This window comes from Paramisgurnus dabryanus, chromosome 17, assembly GCF_030506205.2.
Source record: "Paramisgurnus dabryanus chromosome 17, PD_genome_1.1, whole genome shotgun sequence".
NCBI classification, from domain to species: Eukaryota; Metazoa; Chordata; class Actinopteri; order Cypriniformes; family Cobitidae; genus Paramisgurnus; species Paramisgurnus dabryanus.
Genome location: NC_133353.1, coordinates 18,214,168 through 18,232,519, shown reverse-complemented (window position 1 = coordinate 18,232,519; position 18,352 = coordinate 18,214,168). Strand labels below are relative to the sequence as shown.

Sequence of the window (18,352 nt, the reverse complement as noted above, 5' to 3'; positions counted from 1 at the left end):
ATGCTAATCATGCAAGCATCATGTTAGCTTCATGCTAATCATGCTAGCATCATGCTAGCTTCATGCTAATCATGCTAGCATCATGGTAGCTTCATGCTAATCATGCAAGCTTCATGCTAGCTTCATGCTAATCATGCTAGCATCATGCTAGCTTCATGCTAATTCATGTTAGCATCATGCTAATTCATGTTAGCATAATGCTAATTCATGTTAGCATCATGCTAGCTTCATGCTAATTCATGCTAATTCATGTTAGCATCATGCTAGCTTCATGCTAATTCATGTTAGTATCATGCTAGCTTCATGCTAATTCATGTTAGCATCATGCTAGCTTCATGCTAATTCATGTTAGCATCATGCTAGCTTCATGCTAATTCATGTTAGCATCATGCTAGCTTCCTGCTAATTCATGTTAGCATCATGCTAGCTTCATGCTAATCATGTTAGCATCATGTTAGCTTCATGCTAATCATGCTAGCAGCATGCTAGCTTCATGCTAATCATGCAAGCATCATGTTAGCTTCATGCTAATCATGCTAGCATCATGCTAATCATGCTAGCATCATGCTAGCTTCATGCTAATCATGCTAGCTTCATGCTAGCTTCATGCTAGCTTCATGCTAATCATGCTAGCATCATTCTAGCTTCATGCTAATCATGTTAGCTTCATGCTAATCATGCTAACATCATGTTAGCTTCATGCTAATCATGCTAGCATCATGTTAGCTTCATGCTAATCATGCTAACATCATGTTAACTTCATGCTAAATCATGCTAGCTTCATACTTAAACATACTAACAGCTAGATGATAGCCTACTAAACTAAACTTCTGTGAAACCGTTTTAAACGTTCAGGCTACGCTTTGTCAAGCCAACATAAAGTTTGTCAACAAACTTTTCTATCTAGTTATATCTTATTATTCTTATGTCTGCACACTTTTTCGGCGCGTAACTCGTCCCACACGGTTTGTCGTAGACACACGAAAGAGGGCTCAAATTGACCGGATTATTGAGGAGAGGTGTGCTATGACTTTTATAAGAGATCGGGTGCAGGATTTCCGAAAGGGGGGCGAAAACCACCCAAAAAATCCCATTGACTTAACATTGGGCCGAACTTTGACGGGTCATAGCTCCGCTCGAGGATTTGGTAGAAACATGTGGGTTATAACATTTGAAGAGGGTGGTAGGCTCTGTAAGAACTTACATCACAATGGGGTGTAAGCTGTACCCCTGGGGTTTAAGAGGCACCCGAAATTTCCCATTGACTTATAATGGGGCAGGGAACACGCCCATATAAGGGAATAAAATCGTTCCAGATGGGATATCTTTGCTTTACAGTGTCGTAGAGATAAGTGGGTGGGCTCATTTTACTCGGGCATCCAATCAGTCTCTCAGGATCATCTCAGAGCTATTAAGCCACGCCCCTAGCAACCACTTTTGAACACCTTAGCAACATCTCCCATAGACTGCCATTATAAAATGCCCAGATGGATATCTTTGCAGCACAGTGTCATAGAGACATGGGGGTGGACTCATTTTACTTAGGCATCCAATCTGTCTCTCAGGATCCTTACATAGGTATTAAGCCACGCCCCTAGCAACCACTTTTGAGCACCCTAGCAACATAAAATTCAAACAGTTATATCTCGGCATCAGAAAATTGTAGAGAAACAGGGGTTGGACCGTTTTACTTGTGCCTCGGAGTATAATAACTAGCCACATCATTGGCCACTCCCAAGACACGCCCCTAGCAACTAAATTTGAGCACCCTAGCAACAGAATAAACAAAGCCTTATATCTTCGCATCAGAACATCGTAGAGACACGGGGGCTGGACCATTTTACTTGTGACTCGGAGTGTAATAACTAGCCACATCATTGGCCACTCCCAAGCCACGCCCCTAGCAACTGAATTTGAGCACCCTAGCAACAGAATAAACAAAGCCTTATATCTTCGCATCAGAACATCGTAGAGACATGGGGGTTGGACCGTTTGACTCGTGACTCGAAGTGTAATAACTAGCCACATCATTGGCCACTCCCAGGCCACGCCCCTAGCAACCAATAATGACCAGCCTAGCAACCGAATAAACAAAGCTTTATATCTTCGCATCAGAACATCGTAGAGACACAGGGGTTAGACCGTTTGACTCGTGACTCGAAGGGTAATCACTAGTGGATGCCAAGAGGTGTTAAGCCACGCCCCTAGCAACCAAATATGAACACCCTAGCAACAAAATAAACAAACCTTTATATCTCCTCATCAGAACATCGTAGAGACATGGGGTTTGGACCGTTTGACTCGTGACTCGGAGGGTAATCACTAGTGGATGCCTTTTTTTCCCCTAGCAACCAAATACAGTACCCTAGCAACAGAGTAAACAAAGCCTTATATCTCCGCATCAGAACATCGTAGAGACACTGGGGTTGGACCGTTTGACTCGTGACTCGGAGGGTAATCACTAGTGGATGCCATTTTTTCCCTAGCAACCAAATACAGTACCCTAGCAACAGAGTAAACAAAGCCTTATATCTCCGCATCAGAACATCTTAGAGACATGGGGTTTGGACCGTTTGACTCGTGACTCGGAGGGTAATCACTAGTGGATGCCATTTTTTTCCCTAGCAACCAAATACAGTACCCTAGCAACAGAGTAAACAAAGCCTTATATCTCAGCATCAGAACATCGTAGAGACACGGGGGTTGGACCGTTTGACTCATGACTCGGAGGGTAATCACTAGTGGATGCAATTTTTTCCCTAGAAACCAAATACAGTACCCTAGCAACAGAGTAAACAAAGCCTTATATCTCCGCATCAGAACATCGTAGAGACACGGGGGTTGGACCGTTTGACTCATGACTCGGAGGGTAATCACTAGTGGATGCAATTTTTTCCCTAGCAACCAAATACAGTACCCTAGCAACAGAGTAAACAAAGCCTTATATCTCCGCATCAGAACATCGTAGAGACACGGGGTTTGGACCGTTTGACTCGTGACTCGGAGGGTAATCACTAGTGGATGCCATTTTTTTCCCTAGCAACCAAATACAGTACCCTAGCAACAGAGTAAACAAAGCCTTATATCTCCTCATCAGAACATCGTAGAGACACGGGGGTTGGATCGTTTGACTCGTGACTCGGAGGGTAATCACTAGTGGATGCCATTTTTTTCCTTAGCAACCAAATACAGTACCCTCGCAACAGAGTAAACAAAGCCTTATATCTCCGCATCAGAACATCGTAGAGACACAGGGGTTGGACCGTTTGACTCATGACTCGGAGGGTAATCACTAGTGGATGCCATTTTTTCCCTAGCAACCAAATACATTACCCTAGCAACAGAGTAAACAAAGCCTTATATCTCGCCTTCAGAACATTGTAGAGACATGGGGGTTGGACCGTTTTACTTGTGACTTGAAGTGTAATCACTGGCCACATCATTGGCCACTCCCAAGCCACGCCCCTAGCAACCAAATACAGTACCCTAGCAACAGAGTAAACAAAGCCTTATATCTCTGCATCAGAACATCGTAGAGACACAGGGGTTGGACCGTTTTACTTTTGGCTTGGAGTATTATCATAAATTGTCCCCCGAAATTTGCCACGGCAAGCACCACTCACATTTTCTTCAGGAAATGTACCTATCTAGTTATTATTATGATTCTTCTGTTCACACTTTTTTCTAACTGTAACTCCTCCTAGAGCTTTCAAGCTACACCCACAAAACTTTACAAAACTTTTAAGACTAGTACGTAGATTTATGCTATGACTTTTCTAACTGATGGGACCTTCCGAATTCCTAAACGGGGCGCTCAAACACCCCAAATTTTCCATTGACTTAGCATTGCAACAAACTTTGACGGGTCATAGCTGCAAGCGAGAAATTTGTAGAAACTTGTGGGTTACCACATTTGAAGAGGCTTGCAGACTGTGTAAGAACATACATCACATTGGGGTGTAAGTTTCACCCCTGGGGCGTAAGGACGACCCAAATTTCCCCATTGACTTATAATGGGGCAGGGAACATGCCCATATAAGGGAATAAAAGCGTCCCAGATGGAATATCTTCACTTTAGAGTGTCGTAGAGACATGGGGGTGGGCTCATTTTACTCAGGCATCCAATCAGTCTCTCAGGATCGCCCCATAGCTATTAAGCCACGCCCCTAGCAACAATTTTTGGGCACCCTAGCAACATATCCCATAGACTGCCATTATAAAATGCCCAGATGGATATCTTTGCACCAGAGTGTCACAGAGACATGGTGGTGGGCTCATTTTACTCAGGCATCCAATCAGTCTCGGAGGATTCTTATTGAGGTATTAAGCCACGCCCCTAACAACAAAATATGAGCACCCTAGCAACATAATAAACAAAGCCTTATATCTCTGGATCCGAACATCATAGAGACATGGGGGTTGGGTCTTTTGGTCATGTTAGCCTTATGCTAGCTCCATGCTAAGTCATACTAGCTTCATGCTAGTTTCATGCTAGCTTTATGCTAATTTTTATAATAAATCTTGCTAACTTCATGCTAATCATGTTAACATCATGCTAGCTTCATACTAATTCATGTTAGCATCATGTTAATTCATGTTAGCATCATGCTAGCTTCATGCTAATTCATGTTAGCATAATGCTAGCTTCATGCTAATTCATGTTAACATCATGCTAACTTCATGCTGATTCATGTTAGCTTCATGCTAGCTTCATGCTAATTCATGTTAGCTTCATGTTAATTCATGTTAGCATCATGCTAGCTTCATGCTAATTCATGTTAGCATCATGCTAGCTTCATGTTAATTCATGTTAGCATCATGCTAGCTTCATGTTAATTCATGTTAGCATCATGCTAGCTTCATGCTAATTCATGTTAGCATCTTGTTAGCTTCATGCTAACTTCATGCTAATTCATGTTAGCTTCAATCTAATTCATGTTAGCTTCATGCTAATTCATGTTAGCATCATGCTAACTTAATGCTAATTCATGTTAGCTTCATGCTAATTCATGTTAGCATCATGCTAGCTTCATGCTAATTCATGTTAGCATCATGCTAGCTTCATGCTAATTCATGTTAGCATCATGCTAGCTTCATGCTAATTCATGTTAGCATCATGCTAGCTTCATGCTAATTCATGTTAGCATCATGCTAGCTTCATGCTAATTCATGTTAGCATCATGCTAGCTTTATGCTAATTCATGTTAGCATCATGCTAGCTTCATGCTAATTCATGTTAGCTTCATGCTAATTCATGTTAGCTTCATTTTAGCTTCATGCTAATTCATGTTAGCATCATGCTAGCTTCATGCTAATTCAAGTTAACATCATGCTAGCTTCATGCTAATTCATGTTAGCATCATGCTAGCTTCATGCTAATTCATGTTAGCATCATGCTAGCTTCATGCTAATTCATGTTAGCATCATGCTAGCTTCATGCAAATTCATGCTAATTCATGTTAGCATCATGCTACCTTCATGCTAATTCATGTTAGCATCATGCTAGCTTCATGCTAATTCATGTTAGCATCATGCTAGATTCATGCTAATTCATGTTAGCATCATGCTAGCTTCATGCTAATTCATAAAAGCTTCATGCTAATCATGCTAGCATCATGCTAGCTTCATGCTAATCATGCTAGCATCATGCTAGCTTCATGCTAATCATGTTAGGATCATGCTAGCTTCATGCTAATCATGCTAACATCATGTTAGCTTCATGCTTATCATGTTAGCTTCATGCTAATCATGCTAGCATCATGTTAGCTTCATGCTAATCATGCTACCATCATGTTAGCTTCATGCTAAATCATGCTAGCTTCATACTTAAACATACTAACAGCCAGATAGCCTACTAAACTAAACTTCTGTCAAACCGTTTTAAACGTTCAGGCTACAAAGCGTCAAGCAAACATAAAGTTTATCAACAAACTTTTCTATCTAGTTATTATTCTTCTTCTGATCCCCACTTTTTCTGACTGTAACTCCTCCTAGAGCTTTCAAGCTACACCCACAAAACTTTACAAAACTTTTAAGACTGGTACGTAGATTTATGCTATGACTTTTGTAACTGATGGGACCTACCGAATTCCTAAACGGGGCGCTCAAACACCCCAAAATTTCCATTGACTTAACATTACGACCGACTTTGACGGGTCATAGCTGCGAACGAGAAATTTGTAGAAACTTGTAGTTTATCACAGTTGAAGAGGCTGGCAGGCTCTGTAAGAACATACATCACATTGGGGTGTAAGCTGTACCCCTGGGGTGTAAGAGGCCCCCAAATTTCCCCATTGACTTATAATGGGGCAGGAAACACGCCCATATAAGGGAATAAAAACGTCCCAGAAGGAATATCTTCATTCTAGAGTGTCGTAGAGACATGGGGGTGGGCTCATTTTACTCAGGCATCCAATCAGTCTTTTTAGGATCTCTCCAAAGCTATTAAGCCACGCCCCTAGCAACCATTTTGGGCACCCTAGCAACATCTCCCATAGACTGCCATTATAAAATGCCCAGATGGATATCTTTGCATCACACTGTCATAGAGACATGGGGGTGGGCTCAATTTACTCAGGCATCCAATCAGTCTCTCAGGATTCTTACAGAGTTATTAAGCCACGCCCCTAGCAACCAAATATGAGCACCCTAGCAACAGAACAACAAAGCCTTATATCTCCGCTTCAGAACATCATAGAGACACGGGGGTTGGACCGTTTTACTTGTGGCTTGATGTGTGCTCATTATGGGATGCCAATTTTCTCCCTAGCAACCAAACTTAGTACTCTAGCAACGGAATAAACAAAGCCTTATATCTCCGCATCAGAACTTTGTAGAGACACGGAGATTGGACCGTTTTACTTGTGGCTTGAAGTGTGATCATTATGGGATGCCAATTTTCTCCCTAGCAACCAAACTTAGTACCCTAGCAACGGAATAAACAAAGCCTTATATCTCCGCTTCAGAACATCTTAGAGACACAGGGCTTGGACCGTTTTACTTGTGGCTTGAAGGGTGATCATTATGGGATGCCAATTTTCTCCCTAGCAACCAAACTTAGTACCCTAGCAACGGAATAAATGTTAGCTTCATGCTAGCTTCATGCTAATCATGTTAGCTTCATGCTAGCTTCATGTTAATCATGCTAACATCATGTTAGCTTCATGCTAATCAAGCTAGCATCATGTTAGCTTCATGCTAATCATGATAGCTTCATGCTAACTTCATGCTAATGATGCTAACATAATGCTAGCTTCATGCTAATCATGCTAGCATCATGCTAGCTTCATGCTAATCATGCTAGCATCATGCTAGCTTCATGCTAATCATGCTAGCATCATGCTAGCTTCATGCTAATCATGCTAGCATCATGCTAACTTCATGCTAGCATCATGCTAGCTTCATGCTAATCATGCTTGCATCCTGCTAGCTTTATGCTAATCATGCTAGCTTCATGCTAATCATGCTATCATCATGCTAGCTTCATGCTAATTATGCTAGCATCATGCTAGCTTCATGCTAATCATGCTAACATCATGCTAGCTTCATGCTAATTATGCTAGCATCATGCTAGCTTCATGCTAATCATGCTAACATCATGCTAGCTTCATGCTAATCATGCTAGCATCATGCTAGCTTCATGCTAAATCATGCTACCTTCATACTTAAACATACTAACAGCCAGATAGCCTACTAAACTAAACTTATGTCAAACCGTTTTAAACGTTCAGGCTATGCTTTCTCATGCCAACATAAAGTTTGTCTTCAAACTTTACTATCTAGTTCTTCTTTTTCTTCTGAGCTACAAAATTTCTAACTCTAACTCCTCCTAGAGCTTTCAAGCTACAGCCACCAAACTTTGCACAGACCTGGAGTCTGATCTGACTTGAGTTGCTATATCTTTTCTAAGGGATCGGACTTACGGTTCTCCTAAACCGTCCGATCAAACATCCCAAAAAGTCCCATAGACTTACATTCATAGAATGTTTAGGCTGAGTGTTTATTTTCAAATTTAACTGTCAACTCTCATTCGTACAAATACATTACATCATCTCTCAACCTCTCTCAGTCTATCTCTGTCTCACAAAACTCACTCAATAGCACCGACAAACACAACTACACACAGACACACAACCACACAGACACACAACCACACACAACCACACACAACTACACACAGACACACAACTACACACAGACACACAATTACACACACAAACACAAAATTATATATAACATACAAAAAAACAAAGACATGCACACACACACACACACACACACACACACACACACACACACACGCATTCTGGTTTCCATGTTTTGTGGGGACATTCCATAGACGTAATGCATTTTATACCATACAAATTGTATATTCTATTTCCCTTACCTGCCCCATTCCCTAACCCCAACCATCACAAAACCTTTCTTGTACCTTAGATTTTCAATAAACATAATCTTGTTTGATTTATAAGCTTGTTTCCTCATGGGGACATCAAACTGTCCCCACAAGGTCACAAAAACACTGGTATTCCTATCTTTGTGGGGACAATTGGTCCCCACAATGTAATAATTACCAGGTACACACACACACACACAAACACACACACACACACACACACACACACACACACACACACACACACACACACACACACACACACACACAAACACACATATATAAACCTCTCTGGGGTCACTTGCTGCAATCTTTATTTTTCAATTACTCCCCCAAGAGACTTCGATTACCCTGCTGATTTTGGACATACAGATATAATTTATACATCATTTAAAACGTTAAAGTGTCTAGTTTTTTTTTCTTTCCACTCCTAATAAAAACAGAATGTTGTGCTTTTTGCAAAAGTAAGAAAATAAACATTTTGCGCGTTCTGTTCTCTCTCCCTCAGTGAAGTCCTTTCAGAAATGTGTCAGAATATCAGTTGGTAATTATATTGACTGTATTTGGTCTTGTCACAAAATTCAGTTGTTCTGGAAGAAAGTTGCTGATCACATTGGCAATATTTTAGGAATGACAATTGATGTTGATCCTTGTTCATTTATTCCAGGTTTGCCAGATTGTATTGTTTTGAATAAATATCATACAAGATTTTTTAGTAAGAAAGAACATTTTATTATTCTGGATAAGTGAGAAGACTCCTTCAATTAAAAAATGGCACAGCCTTGTGAAAGAACTCATACCAATAGAATTTTTAAAATGTATATTACATTCTTCTACAGACGTATTCAAACCGATATGGACACCCTATTTGATCTATGTTTCTTTTACTTTGGATGATTGTTTATTTCTTTCTTGAAAGTTTCTGTAACAGCTCATAACGAGAAGCCTATTCCTGTGAACATTGATGCATCTTCCCTTGTAACCTATTTATTTTATTGGCAGTTGATGTGAGAACTGTGTATTTAAGCTCTGCCGGAACTGTGTTTTTTTTTCTTTTTTCTTCTTTTTCCTTGTTTTGGTATGCTCTGTTCGTTCTGTTATAACAAAATGGACAAAATTAATTAAAAAAAGAAATGTGTCAGAAAAATGAACTGTAACTTAACGAATACTTGTCATACAAACAAAAGATTAATGTCTACTTAATGCTTAGAATGTCTACTTTTGTAGATGATGTAAGTGAAATCGAAAATATTCTCACTCTGTGTAAACTGTATGAGAAGGAGAAGAGGTCTGTCTTTTTTCTGTTAGCTCATTATCTGAAATGAGCTGAGATCACCACGCCCTGCTCTATTGAAGTGAAAGAGCAGAGACATCAATATGCATAGCTTTCGCCTCTGTAGTCAATGAACAAACCCGATCCAGTCTCTCCGGTCCTTGATATGCTGAGTTGTTTCATTCGCACCAAACATGACGTCTATTCTTATTTACTTGCATATGTGTGTCACTAAAAGTTCTCCAGAAGCGAGAGTTTTCTTTGGGCTTCCGTCAAACAGTACACACGAAGTATGATATTTGACACGCTTTTTAGTAAAATCTTTATAAAATCTCAATCCTGTGTGTATTTACTCACGTCTATGTGTATATCTCCACACAGCAAGTTTTTTAAACACAGGATCACACGCATGTCCACGCATTCCTTTGTGCTGTTTTCACTATCAACACGTGACGCCGCAATGGCGGCTGTGTTAACAAACATTGATAAGTTGACCACGCTCGCTCATCCCTTGTTGTGTTTCTACTATAATGAGTCCAGATTACGACAGTCAGTTCATCTTTTGTGCTTTTTACTGCACAAAGGAAACTCTTGCTGGCCAACCAAACACTAACCCTGTGATAATTTTTACGTTGACCAAACAGAACCTTTACGAGAGTGCAATAACAACTCAATACACTATATCCCTTACTAAATTTATAATGATTACTATAGTATTTGTAGCCAAAAAACACGGTTGCACTTTTTCTGTAGTAAAACCGTGGTTTTTAAAGGTAAACTTGTGAAATTAATACAAACTATTTCAATAGAAAAAAAATCAGATATCATTTTACTACAGATAAAGTTACATTCCTGTTACATTCCTACAAGGCATAGTATGCAGCTTATTAGGCAAGTCTTTTGTTTCCTCAACTGTCAATCACAGATTATTTAGCAGCTTTCACCTTACATACAGGCATACAGCCTCTCCAGGCAAAAAGTTTCTTAGAAATTGTAAATTAACATTGTTTTATGTGAATGAGTGGGCAGAATGATTTTCACATCATTTTGAAGATAAAACTCTAGACTACTACATCCTGTTTTGAAAAGTCTTGGGGAAACATGTTTAGAATGCATTTTGTGGACTATCAGTGACTTAAAATTTTTGCTTTTTCAAAAATCACGCATAAACATTTTTCTTTAACATGTACATACATATTGCTCATATATTATTGTAGCCCAGTTTGTGCTGAACACAGTGTTATGAGACTTTTGCAATGATTATGTTTTAAGCAAGTGAAAAAAGCATAAATGTGTGTGCAGGTCAAAACTTCTCTAGGGCCCTAAAAACCCCTTAGACCACAGAGGGTTAAAGATGTATATTTTACTTTTTAAACAGTGAGGTATTAGATGTGCTGTTTGTAATCGTGTCATTTGCAGTACTGTTTAAGGATACCACAAAGCTCGCCAAATATAATGCCTTGTTTGTTTGTGTGTGTATCGCGTCACACTGTCTGACTTATCAATACTTTGTGTTTGTATACAGACGGCAATACTCTGTCGCATGTTGTTTGTGAAAGCAGCACAAAATATGTTTATTTTTAATGTGCAGGTTTATAAAAATATTTAGTTATTGCATGTTTATTACAAATGTCATGTTGTGTATTCAGTTTTGTTTGATTTGACTCATTACTGTTTTTTATGTGTATTTCCACTGTCACAGACTCCCATGAACCAGGCTTCCACACGTTCTCACTGCATCTTTACCATTCACCTGTGCAGCAAGAAGCCCGGTTCAGCCACAGTGCGATGCTCCAAGCTTCATTTGGTAGATCTAGCTGGATCGGAAAGAGTAGGAAAGACAGGTGTGGGGGGTCAAATTCTAACGGAAGCCAAATACATCAACCTGTCGTTGCACTTTCTGGAGCAGGTCAGACAAAATGCTTTGTTATATGATTTATGGGTGAAGACCTTATTTAAAAGAAGAATTTTCATTGAAACAATTTTCATTATTATGACCATCTGAATGTGGGTCAAAGACAAGACATCCCAATTTTGTGTCTGCATTAAATTAATTTATGTGTATATGTGGTGAAGTAAAATTGCAAATTGTAAAATTGTCATCCAGGGTAATGGTCTGCATGTTAATTTTACCTTTTCATTCTTAAATAAACATACTATTATAAAACTTATTTTCTGGGCATGTTGAGAGAAAGCAATGTGTCTCTAAGGGCATTTGCAAAGTATAAATATTTAAAATAGCTGCAAGCGTTGATGATTGACCCAAGCACTACAGCACCATTGCTACAAGGTGGCATTTCGAAAAAAGTGCATCTGTCTGTCTGTTCACACACTTTATCTCAAGTTTAAATCAATACATGAATTTTACATTAGGCAGCTCAGAATGGGGGTAGTTATATGTGTTTTAATAATTGTCTAAAAAATATACTAATGCAAAAACTATGGGGTGGTTTCCCAGACATTGATTAGCTTAAGCCAGGACTACACCTTAGTTTAATTAGGAAATATAACTAGTTTTACTAAAAACATTATACAGTATGAGTGCATTGTGAGGCAAAACAAAGGGTACTGATATATTTCAAGATATGTCAGTGCAAGTTGTTTTCAGTTTGGACATCTCTTACATTTATTTTAGTCTAGGACTAGTCTAATCCTTGTTCGGGAAACCGCCCCTATGAGGTTTAAAAACTAACAACATTTATTTATGCAGAATATTTGTTTGGTTTAGGTCATCATAGCTTTGTCAGAGAAGAATCGATCCCACATCCCCTACCGTAACTCCATGATGACCTCTGTGCTTAGGGACAGTTTGGGTGGCAACTGTATGACCACTATGATAGCAACTGTGTCTGTGGAGAGGATGAACATTGATGTATTTCTTTAAGCCTCAATATTAATTTTAAATTCTATTGAAATTACAACACTTCAGTCTCTCACATCAATTTCTCTCTCTCTCTCTCTTTCAGGAGTCTATTTCCACTTGTCGTTTTGCTCAAAGAGTGGCTTTAATTAAAAATGATGCTTTGCTCAATGAAGAACTAGATTCCGCTCTTGTAAGTTCAGTTCAATTCAATTTTATTTATATAGCGCTTTTCACAATTGTTAGTTATTTCAAAGCAGCTTTACATTAATAGAAGCAAAGAAAAGCACAGAACATTGACAGATAGCACAACATAATACACGATAGCACTGCAGCTAAATTTGCTGACTTTCACATTTACCGGGACTGGGTCTGTTTGTCTCTGTGTCCTCGGATCGAGGACGAGACAGGGAGAGAAAAACAAAATCCTATTAGCGTAGGGGCCGTTCACATGTAGTGCAAGTGTCACACAGTGATGTGGCTTAAGTTAGCTCGGTTCCAAAGAGGCTAACTATTGCTACTTAAGTGTATTACCTATAGTTGAGGATTTTAGCAAATTAGTGTGCACAAGGCGAGTCTATGTATGGGGCCCCCCATCTGATCTTTAGAACGGAAACAGAAACTCGTTTGACTAAGGCCAGAAGCCCCACTGCCGTCGGTAATACTAACGTACAGTGGCAAACGGTTCTGTATGACATTCTATTCTCAAGATTATAGGTAAAAGCCAAAATCGCAACCCCACCATATGTGCCAAATTAAGACTCAGCCGACTACTAATTCGAAGTTTCAACATATTTCTTAAGAATAATAATAACATTTACCATGCTTTAACGTGTTGACGAAAATGAGGTTTTAGTTTATTTATTTGTTAGGTTGTGCAAACTAGCTATTGTGAGATGAGTACCTTTACTAAAACAAATTATGTGAATTCCTTGTTAAAGAGAAAAGTTTTAAGTCTAGATTTAAAGGTGTCTACTGTGTCTGATTCTCGGATATCGGTTGGTAAATCATTCCAAAGCTTAGGGGCTAAGTAGGAAAAGGATCTGCCACCTTTAGACACTTTTGATATTTTAGGGATAATTAAGAGACCAGAATTTTGCGAACGGCAGTGCACGCGATGGATTGTATTCTGATAGTAATTCTCTAAGATATGAGGGTGCTAGGCCATTTAAGGCTTTGTAGGTGATAAGTAATATTTTCTTTTTTTTTTTTTGTGTTGTTTTAACCCATTTATTTTCATTACCAAATAAGGGAAAATTTGCATATGAGCTATAAAGAACAGAGAAAGACGTTGGGGATAAAACAACAGGACAAGTAAAAAGTTTTCAATTTTGGGAGAACTATCCTTTTTAAACTTTTACAGAGTACACATCCTGGCAGTTGGTAGTGCCATAATCGTAACCCACAATAGCCATATCATTGTAATGAAACCCAAACTCACAGCTTAAGTTTGATGGAAATCTTTCAATGAATGCAAAAGATATAAGACACTTCCTGTTGCCTTTTTAGCCATAAACCTCTTGTCCCAAGAGGGCAATACTGTTTGAGATACCAGAAATCTGTTCGCAATTTAGCATCTTCAGTGTCCAAGTCATTTATACAGTCTTTCATTTTCTCACCTACTCCCAAAAAATCAGCTCATGCAGGATACCTCCCTGAAATGACTTTTTGCAGGTTGGGATGTCTGGAAAAGAACTTTGAGAAGATAAATATTAAAGTCTTTCTTTAATATAATTCAGTGAAGTGCTCCTGCTTGACAATTTTATATTCTCATAATCCTGAAATGCATGCAGATGACATCACATTTGTAGTGAAAATGCTACAGCTCACTGATTGAGATAAAACAAGAGCTCTATTGTCTGGTTATGTATGTCTTTAAAATTATTGTCTGATTAAAAATTAAAAAAAGGACACAATAAATTCAAAAAATATTTTCAGTATGTTAATAAGTTATGCTGCTGAGATGTTTATGCTTTTTGTCTGGCAGTTAATAATTCATTTGAAAAAGGAGATCCAGTCTTTAAAGGAAGAGCTTGCTCTGGTTTCTGGAGAGCAACGGAGTGATGAGCTAACTCCAGAGGAAATCCAGAAGTATGTATCCATAATTCCTAACTTTAGAATATGCTTAAACATTGGGCTGGGGGTTACTGTTACATCGGTGTTAAAAACTCTTGATTACACCCCTGGTAATAATAATTGCCATGCATGTCATTATTGCTGTAGGTTGTGGAAGTAAGTGTAAATGACTTAAAGGTGCAATTTGTAAAATATTTGCAGTAAAATATCCAAAAAATACTAGGCCAGTGTTATATATTTTGTCCAACTGATTACTATCAATATCTATAATGTCTTCAACTACTTGAAAACCGTGAGAAAAATGCCATTCAAAACATTGACACGGGGCAGTGCAGTCTCCTGTCAATGATGTTAATATCCACGTGACCATTTGTTACCGCCTTTACTGACGTAAAAGTCACATGACAACAATGTTGTGTACAAATGCGGAACTGTGCGTTAGCACCTGTCGGACTACGTGCTTGTTTATGGACTAAGATTACTCTTTACCGTCTGTCGCTGGTTGTGTCAGCAAAGACAGCTCTCATAAGTGTACGAGCCAACCAAACGACCAAAGAAGAGTTTGGAACAAGACGAGAGGCAGAATGAGGATCAATATTGGTGTTGCATTATCTGGATGGAGAGAGCTTTATTTAACTAGACAGAGATGCTGATCTTGCTTGTGTTTTACGCAACGGGTGAATTGTTTTGATTCGCAACTCTTCAAAATTCGTATGCTATTATATCAATCACAACATTAGTGTGTAGATTGTAATCAGTGCGTCTTCCCGCGGACGATATAAGCACATCAAGAGGTATTGTACAGCAATAAGACACTTACTAATAGAGTAGAGTTTGGTACTGTACAGTCTATCATAATTTTACATCATAACCTCACAATAAGATTTGTACCGTCAATACATTCTGAAAAATAATTTTAGATTGTAAGTTTAAACACTTAATTCTGTGCTGGGTAAACACACCATCGAATTTGGACTCATACTGTAAGATCTATGACTAACAATTTTGTTTTGAACATCAAATATAACCTTACTTAATCAAACGCAACATTTATAAGACTTGATTACCTTATCCATCAACATGATTTCTCGGTCGCGTCTGATTTATGACCATCAGCGGTTGAGTTAAAGACTACAAATCCCATAATTCCACACTGCTTCAGAGCGTCATTAATCTACGTCATTTGTTGTTATTGCCGTTTTGGCACCATCTAGTGGCGATTTCTACGTATTCCACCTTTAAAGGGATAGTTCACCCAAAAGTGGGAGAACATAAAAAGTTAACGATGCGATGCATCGGTTTAAAAACTGTGCATTGGCTACAAATTAACATTTGCATCGTTTCTAACATATTGACTCAGTAAAAACAGATTTATTTATGTATTATTATTAGAAGATGCACTATACTTTTATTATTTAAAACGTAACCAATATTTTAAGATTGCTTTCTCCTCTCTAAACTGTTGCTATGTCCTGCTGACTTATCACTAGGGATGCACCGAATCCAGATTTTTTGGGTCCGGCCGAATACCGAATCCATTGCTTAAGATTAGGCCAAAACCGAATACTGAATCCTACTCGCATCCTTATTCCATTAACACAGTAAAACACATTAATGAAGTAAACAACATCCACAGCAGTGTATTTTTCATTTTAATTGATTTTAACTGTAAAAAAAAGGATAGGCAACATTATGCAAGGATGACAAGTGTTATTGCCATCCACTTTAAGTCCACTTGAGTTTGTCTCCGATATGCCCCGCTCAGTACTTCATGATTGGAAATATAAGCCCCGTCTGTCAGCCCAGGCCTTTGAAATCACATGGCTCGTGCAGCACTGGCTGCTGGAGGGGGATCCAACAACAGTCAGTCAGGTGGCCCCAACGACACATAGTCAGGCCATCAGCTCCCACGCCGTGAGATGAGCCTATACCAATGGAGGCCTCTGCACCTCCTGTACGAACCTGGCTGACCGGCTGGATTGTTCACAGCAATCTGCCGGTTGGAGCTCCAGAAGCTGACATCAAAATCAACAGGAAGCTGTTTCGGGCCCTCCTGGATTCTGGCAGTGCGGTAAGCCTGGTCCAGTCAAACATTCTATCTCCACATGCAGAGTCTAAAGCCTTCCTTTCTATAACACGACAAGAACCAGCTTGCACAGTGATAATTTCGGCCAGCCCTGACGCCTGGCCAGTGGAAGTAGGAGTGATGAAGGATCTTCTGGTTCCTGTGCTTCTCGGGAGAGACTGGCCCGGGGTTTACTGTCTGCTTGCCGCTGCAATGCCGTCTGCCAGCCCTAGAGGGAGTCACCGAAGATGGAGGCTGACTTGGAGACCTTGCCTGCACCCAGACCTTCTGGCCTCGGACAGCTGGATAGATGGGGAGTCACCCTCCCAAAATCCTAACCCTTTTTATAATGTGTTCCAACAGGTGACGGGAGGGGGCTCATTCGCCAAGGAACAGTACGGGGATAAAATGCTGAAGCACTGTTGGACCCAGGTCCGCATCATCGAGGGCCAGGAAGCCCAGCCTTGTCCCCATCCTCTCCCACACTTCATTGTCCAGAATGGCCTGCTCTTGTGTCGCTCAGCGAAGGGGGGATAATAAATTGTTGTTAGTCATGCCGCGCACAGAGACAGAGACCGTGTTAGAACTGGCACATTCCCACACATGGCAGGACATCTGGGGGCTGCTAACACAAATCAACGGATCCGCGACCGCTTCCACTGGCCAGGCCTGGAGGCTGAAGTAAAGTGGTTCACTTGTCAGGTGACAAGTTTTGCTGATTCCTCTGCCCATAATTGAGGTGCCCTTCGAGGGCATCGGGATGGACCTTGTGGGGCCGCTGCCTTAGTGTGCACAGGGACACAAACACATCCTGGTGATTGTTGACTATGCCATCCGGTATCCAGGGCCATGTCACTCCGAAAAGCCACTGCCAAAGCCATCGCCCAGGAGCTCTTCCTGCTCTCCAGCTGAGTCTGCATCCCAACGAAGATCCTGATCAATCAAGGTACCCCCTTTATGTCCCGGCTAATGGCTGACCTCTGTAGGCTGCTGCAGGTGAAACAGATAATGACGATCGTCTACCATCCCCAGAACAACGGCTTGGTGGAACGATTCAATCAGACCCTGAAGCAGATGCTGAGGGTTGGGAGATGATAGTCAGTCAGTCTCCTCAATGGTAAAGATCGAAAACTGCTCGTGACGCGTTTGTACTTACCTGTGAGAAAACACAAAAATATGAATAAATGTTCCACTAACAGAACTGTGCTATACTAACAACATAATAAATAAATTTGGTACATTTAAAGTTTTTGCGTGCGAATGATGGTTGGTTAAGAACAGTCAGCCAGTCTCCTCAAAGTAGTTATAGTAACCCTGTATCTGTCAAAATATGATTTATGACCCTGTCAATCACATTTGACAGGTAGTACCCGACCAGATGTACAATGTTTGTCATTTTTATTGATGTGAAAAAAGTTTGTTGTTTTGGCTGTCCAGTTTCCGTGAGTCTTTTCACGACCCGCTCTATATGTTCACGCATTAAAGCTCGCTCACCGGCGGGGCCAGAGAACGAACTGGGTGCGCGTTCATATCTGCCGTTTTAAAATAACCTTTGAAAGTTTTAAAGACATTTTTATCTCATCTTCTGGGTTTGTTTTTAATTAATGTCTCCTTAAAACCATCTGTGAATATGTGTTTATTATACAACGAATCTAATTTAGTCTGCTCTGGCAAAATAAAGGT

The 18,352-nt window shown here is 39.9% G+C and overlaps 1 protein-coding gene across 1 annotated transcript in view; it reads left to right on the top strand.

Annotated features, from left to right (window-relative positions):
- kif6 (kinesin family member 6) overlaps window positions 1-18,352 on the top strand; it is a 677,660-nt gene that overhangs the window by 278,064 nt on the left and 381,244 nt on the right. Inside the window, exons 7-10 of the mRNA XM_065274836.2 lie at window positions 11,371-11,577; window positions 12,397-12,540; window positions 12,635-12,721; window positions 14,516-14,619. Of these exons, the coding sequence (XP_065130908.2) occupies window positions 11,371-11,577; window positions 12,397-12,540; window positions 12,635-12,721; window positions 14,516-14,619 (542 nt within the window). The remainder of the gene's footprint in view (window positions 1-11,370; window positions 11,578-12,396; window positions 12,541-12,634; window positions 12,722-14,515; window positions 14,620-18,352) is intronic.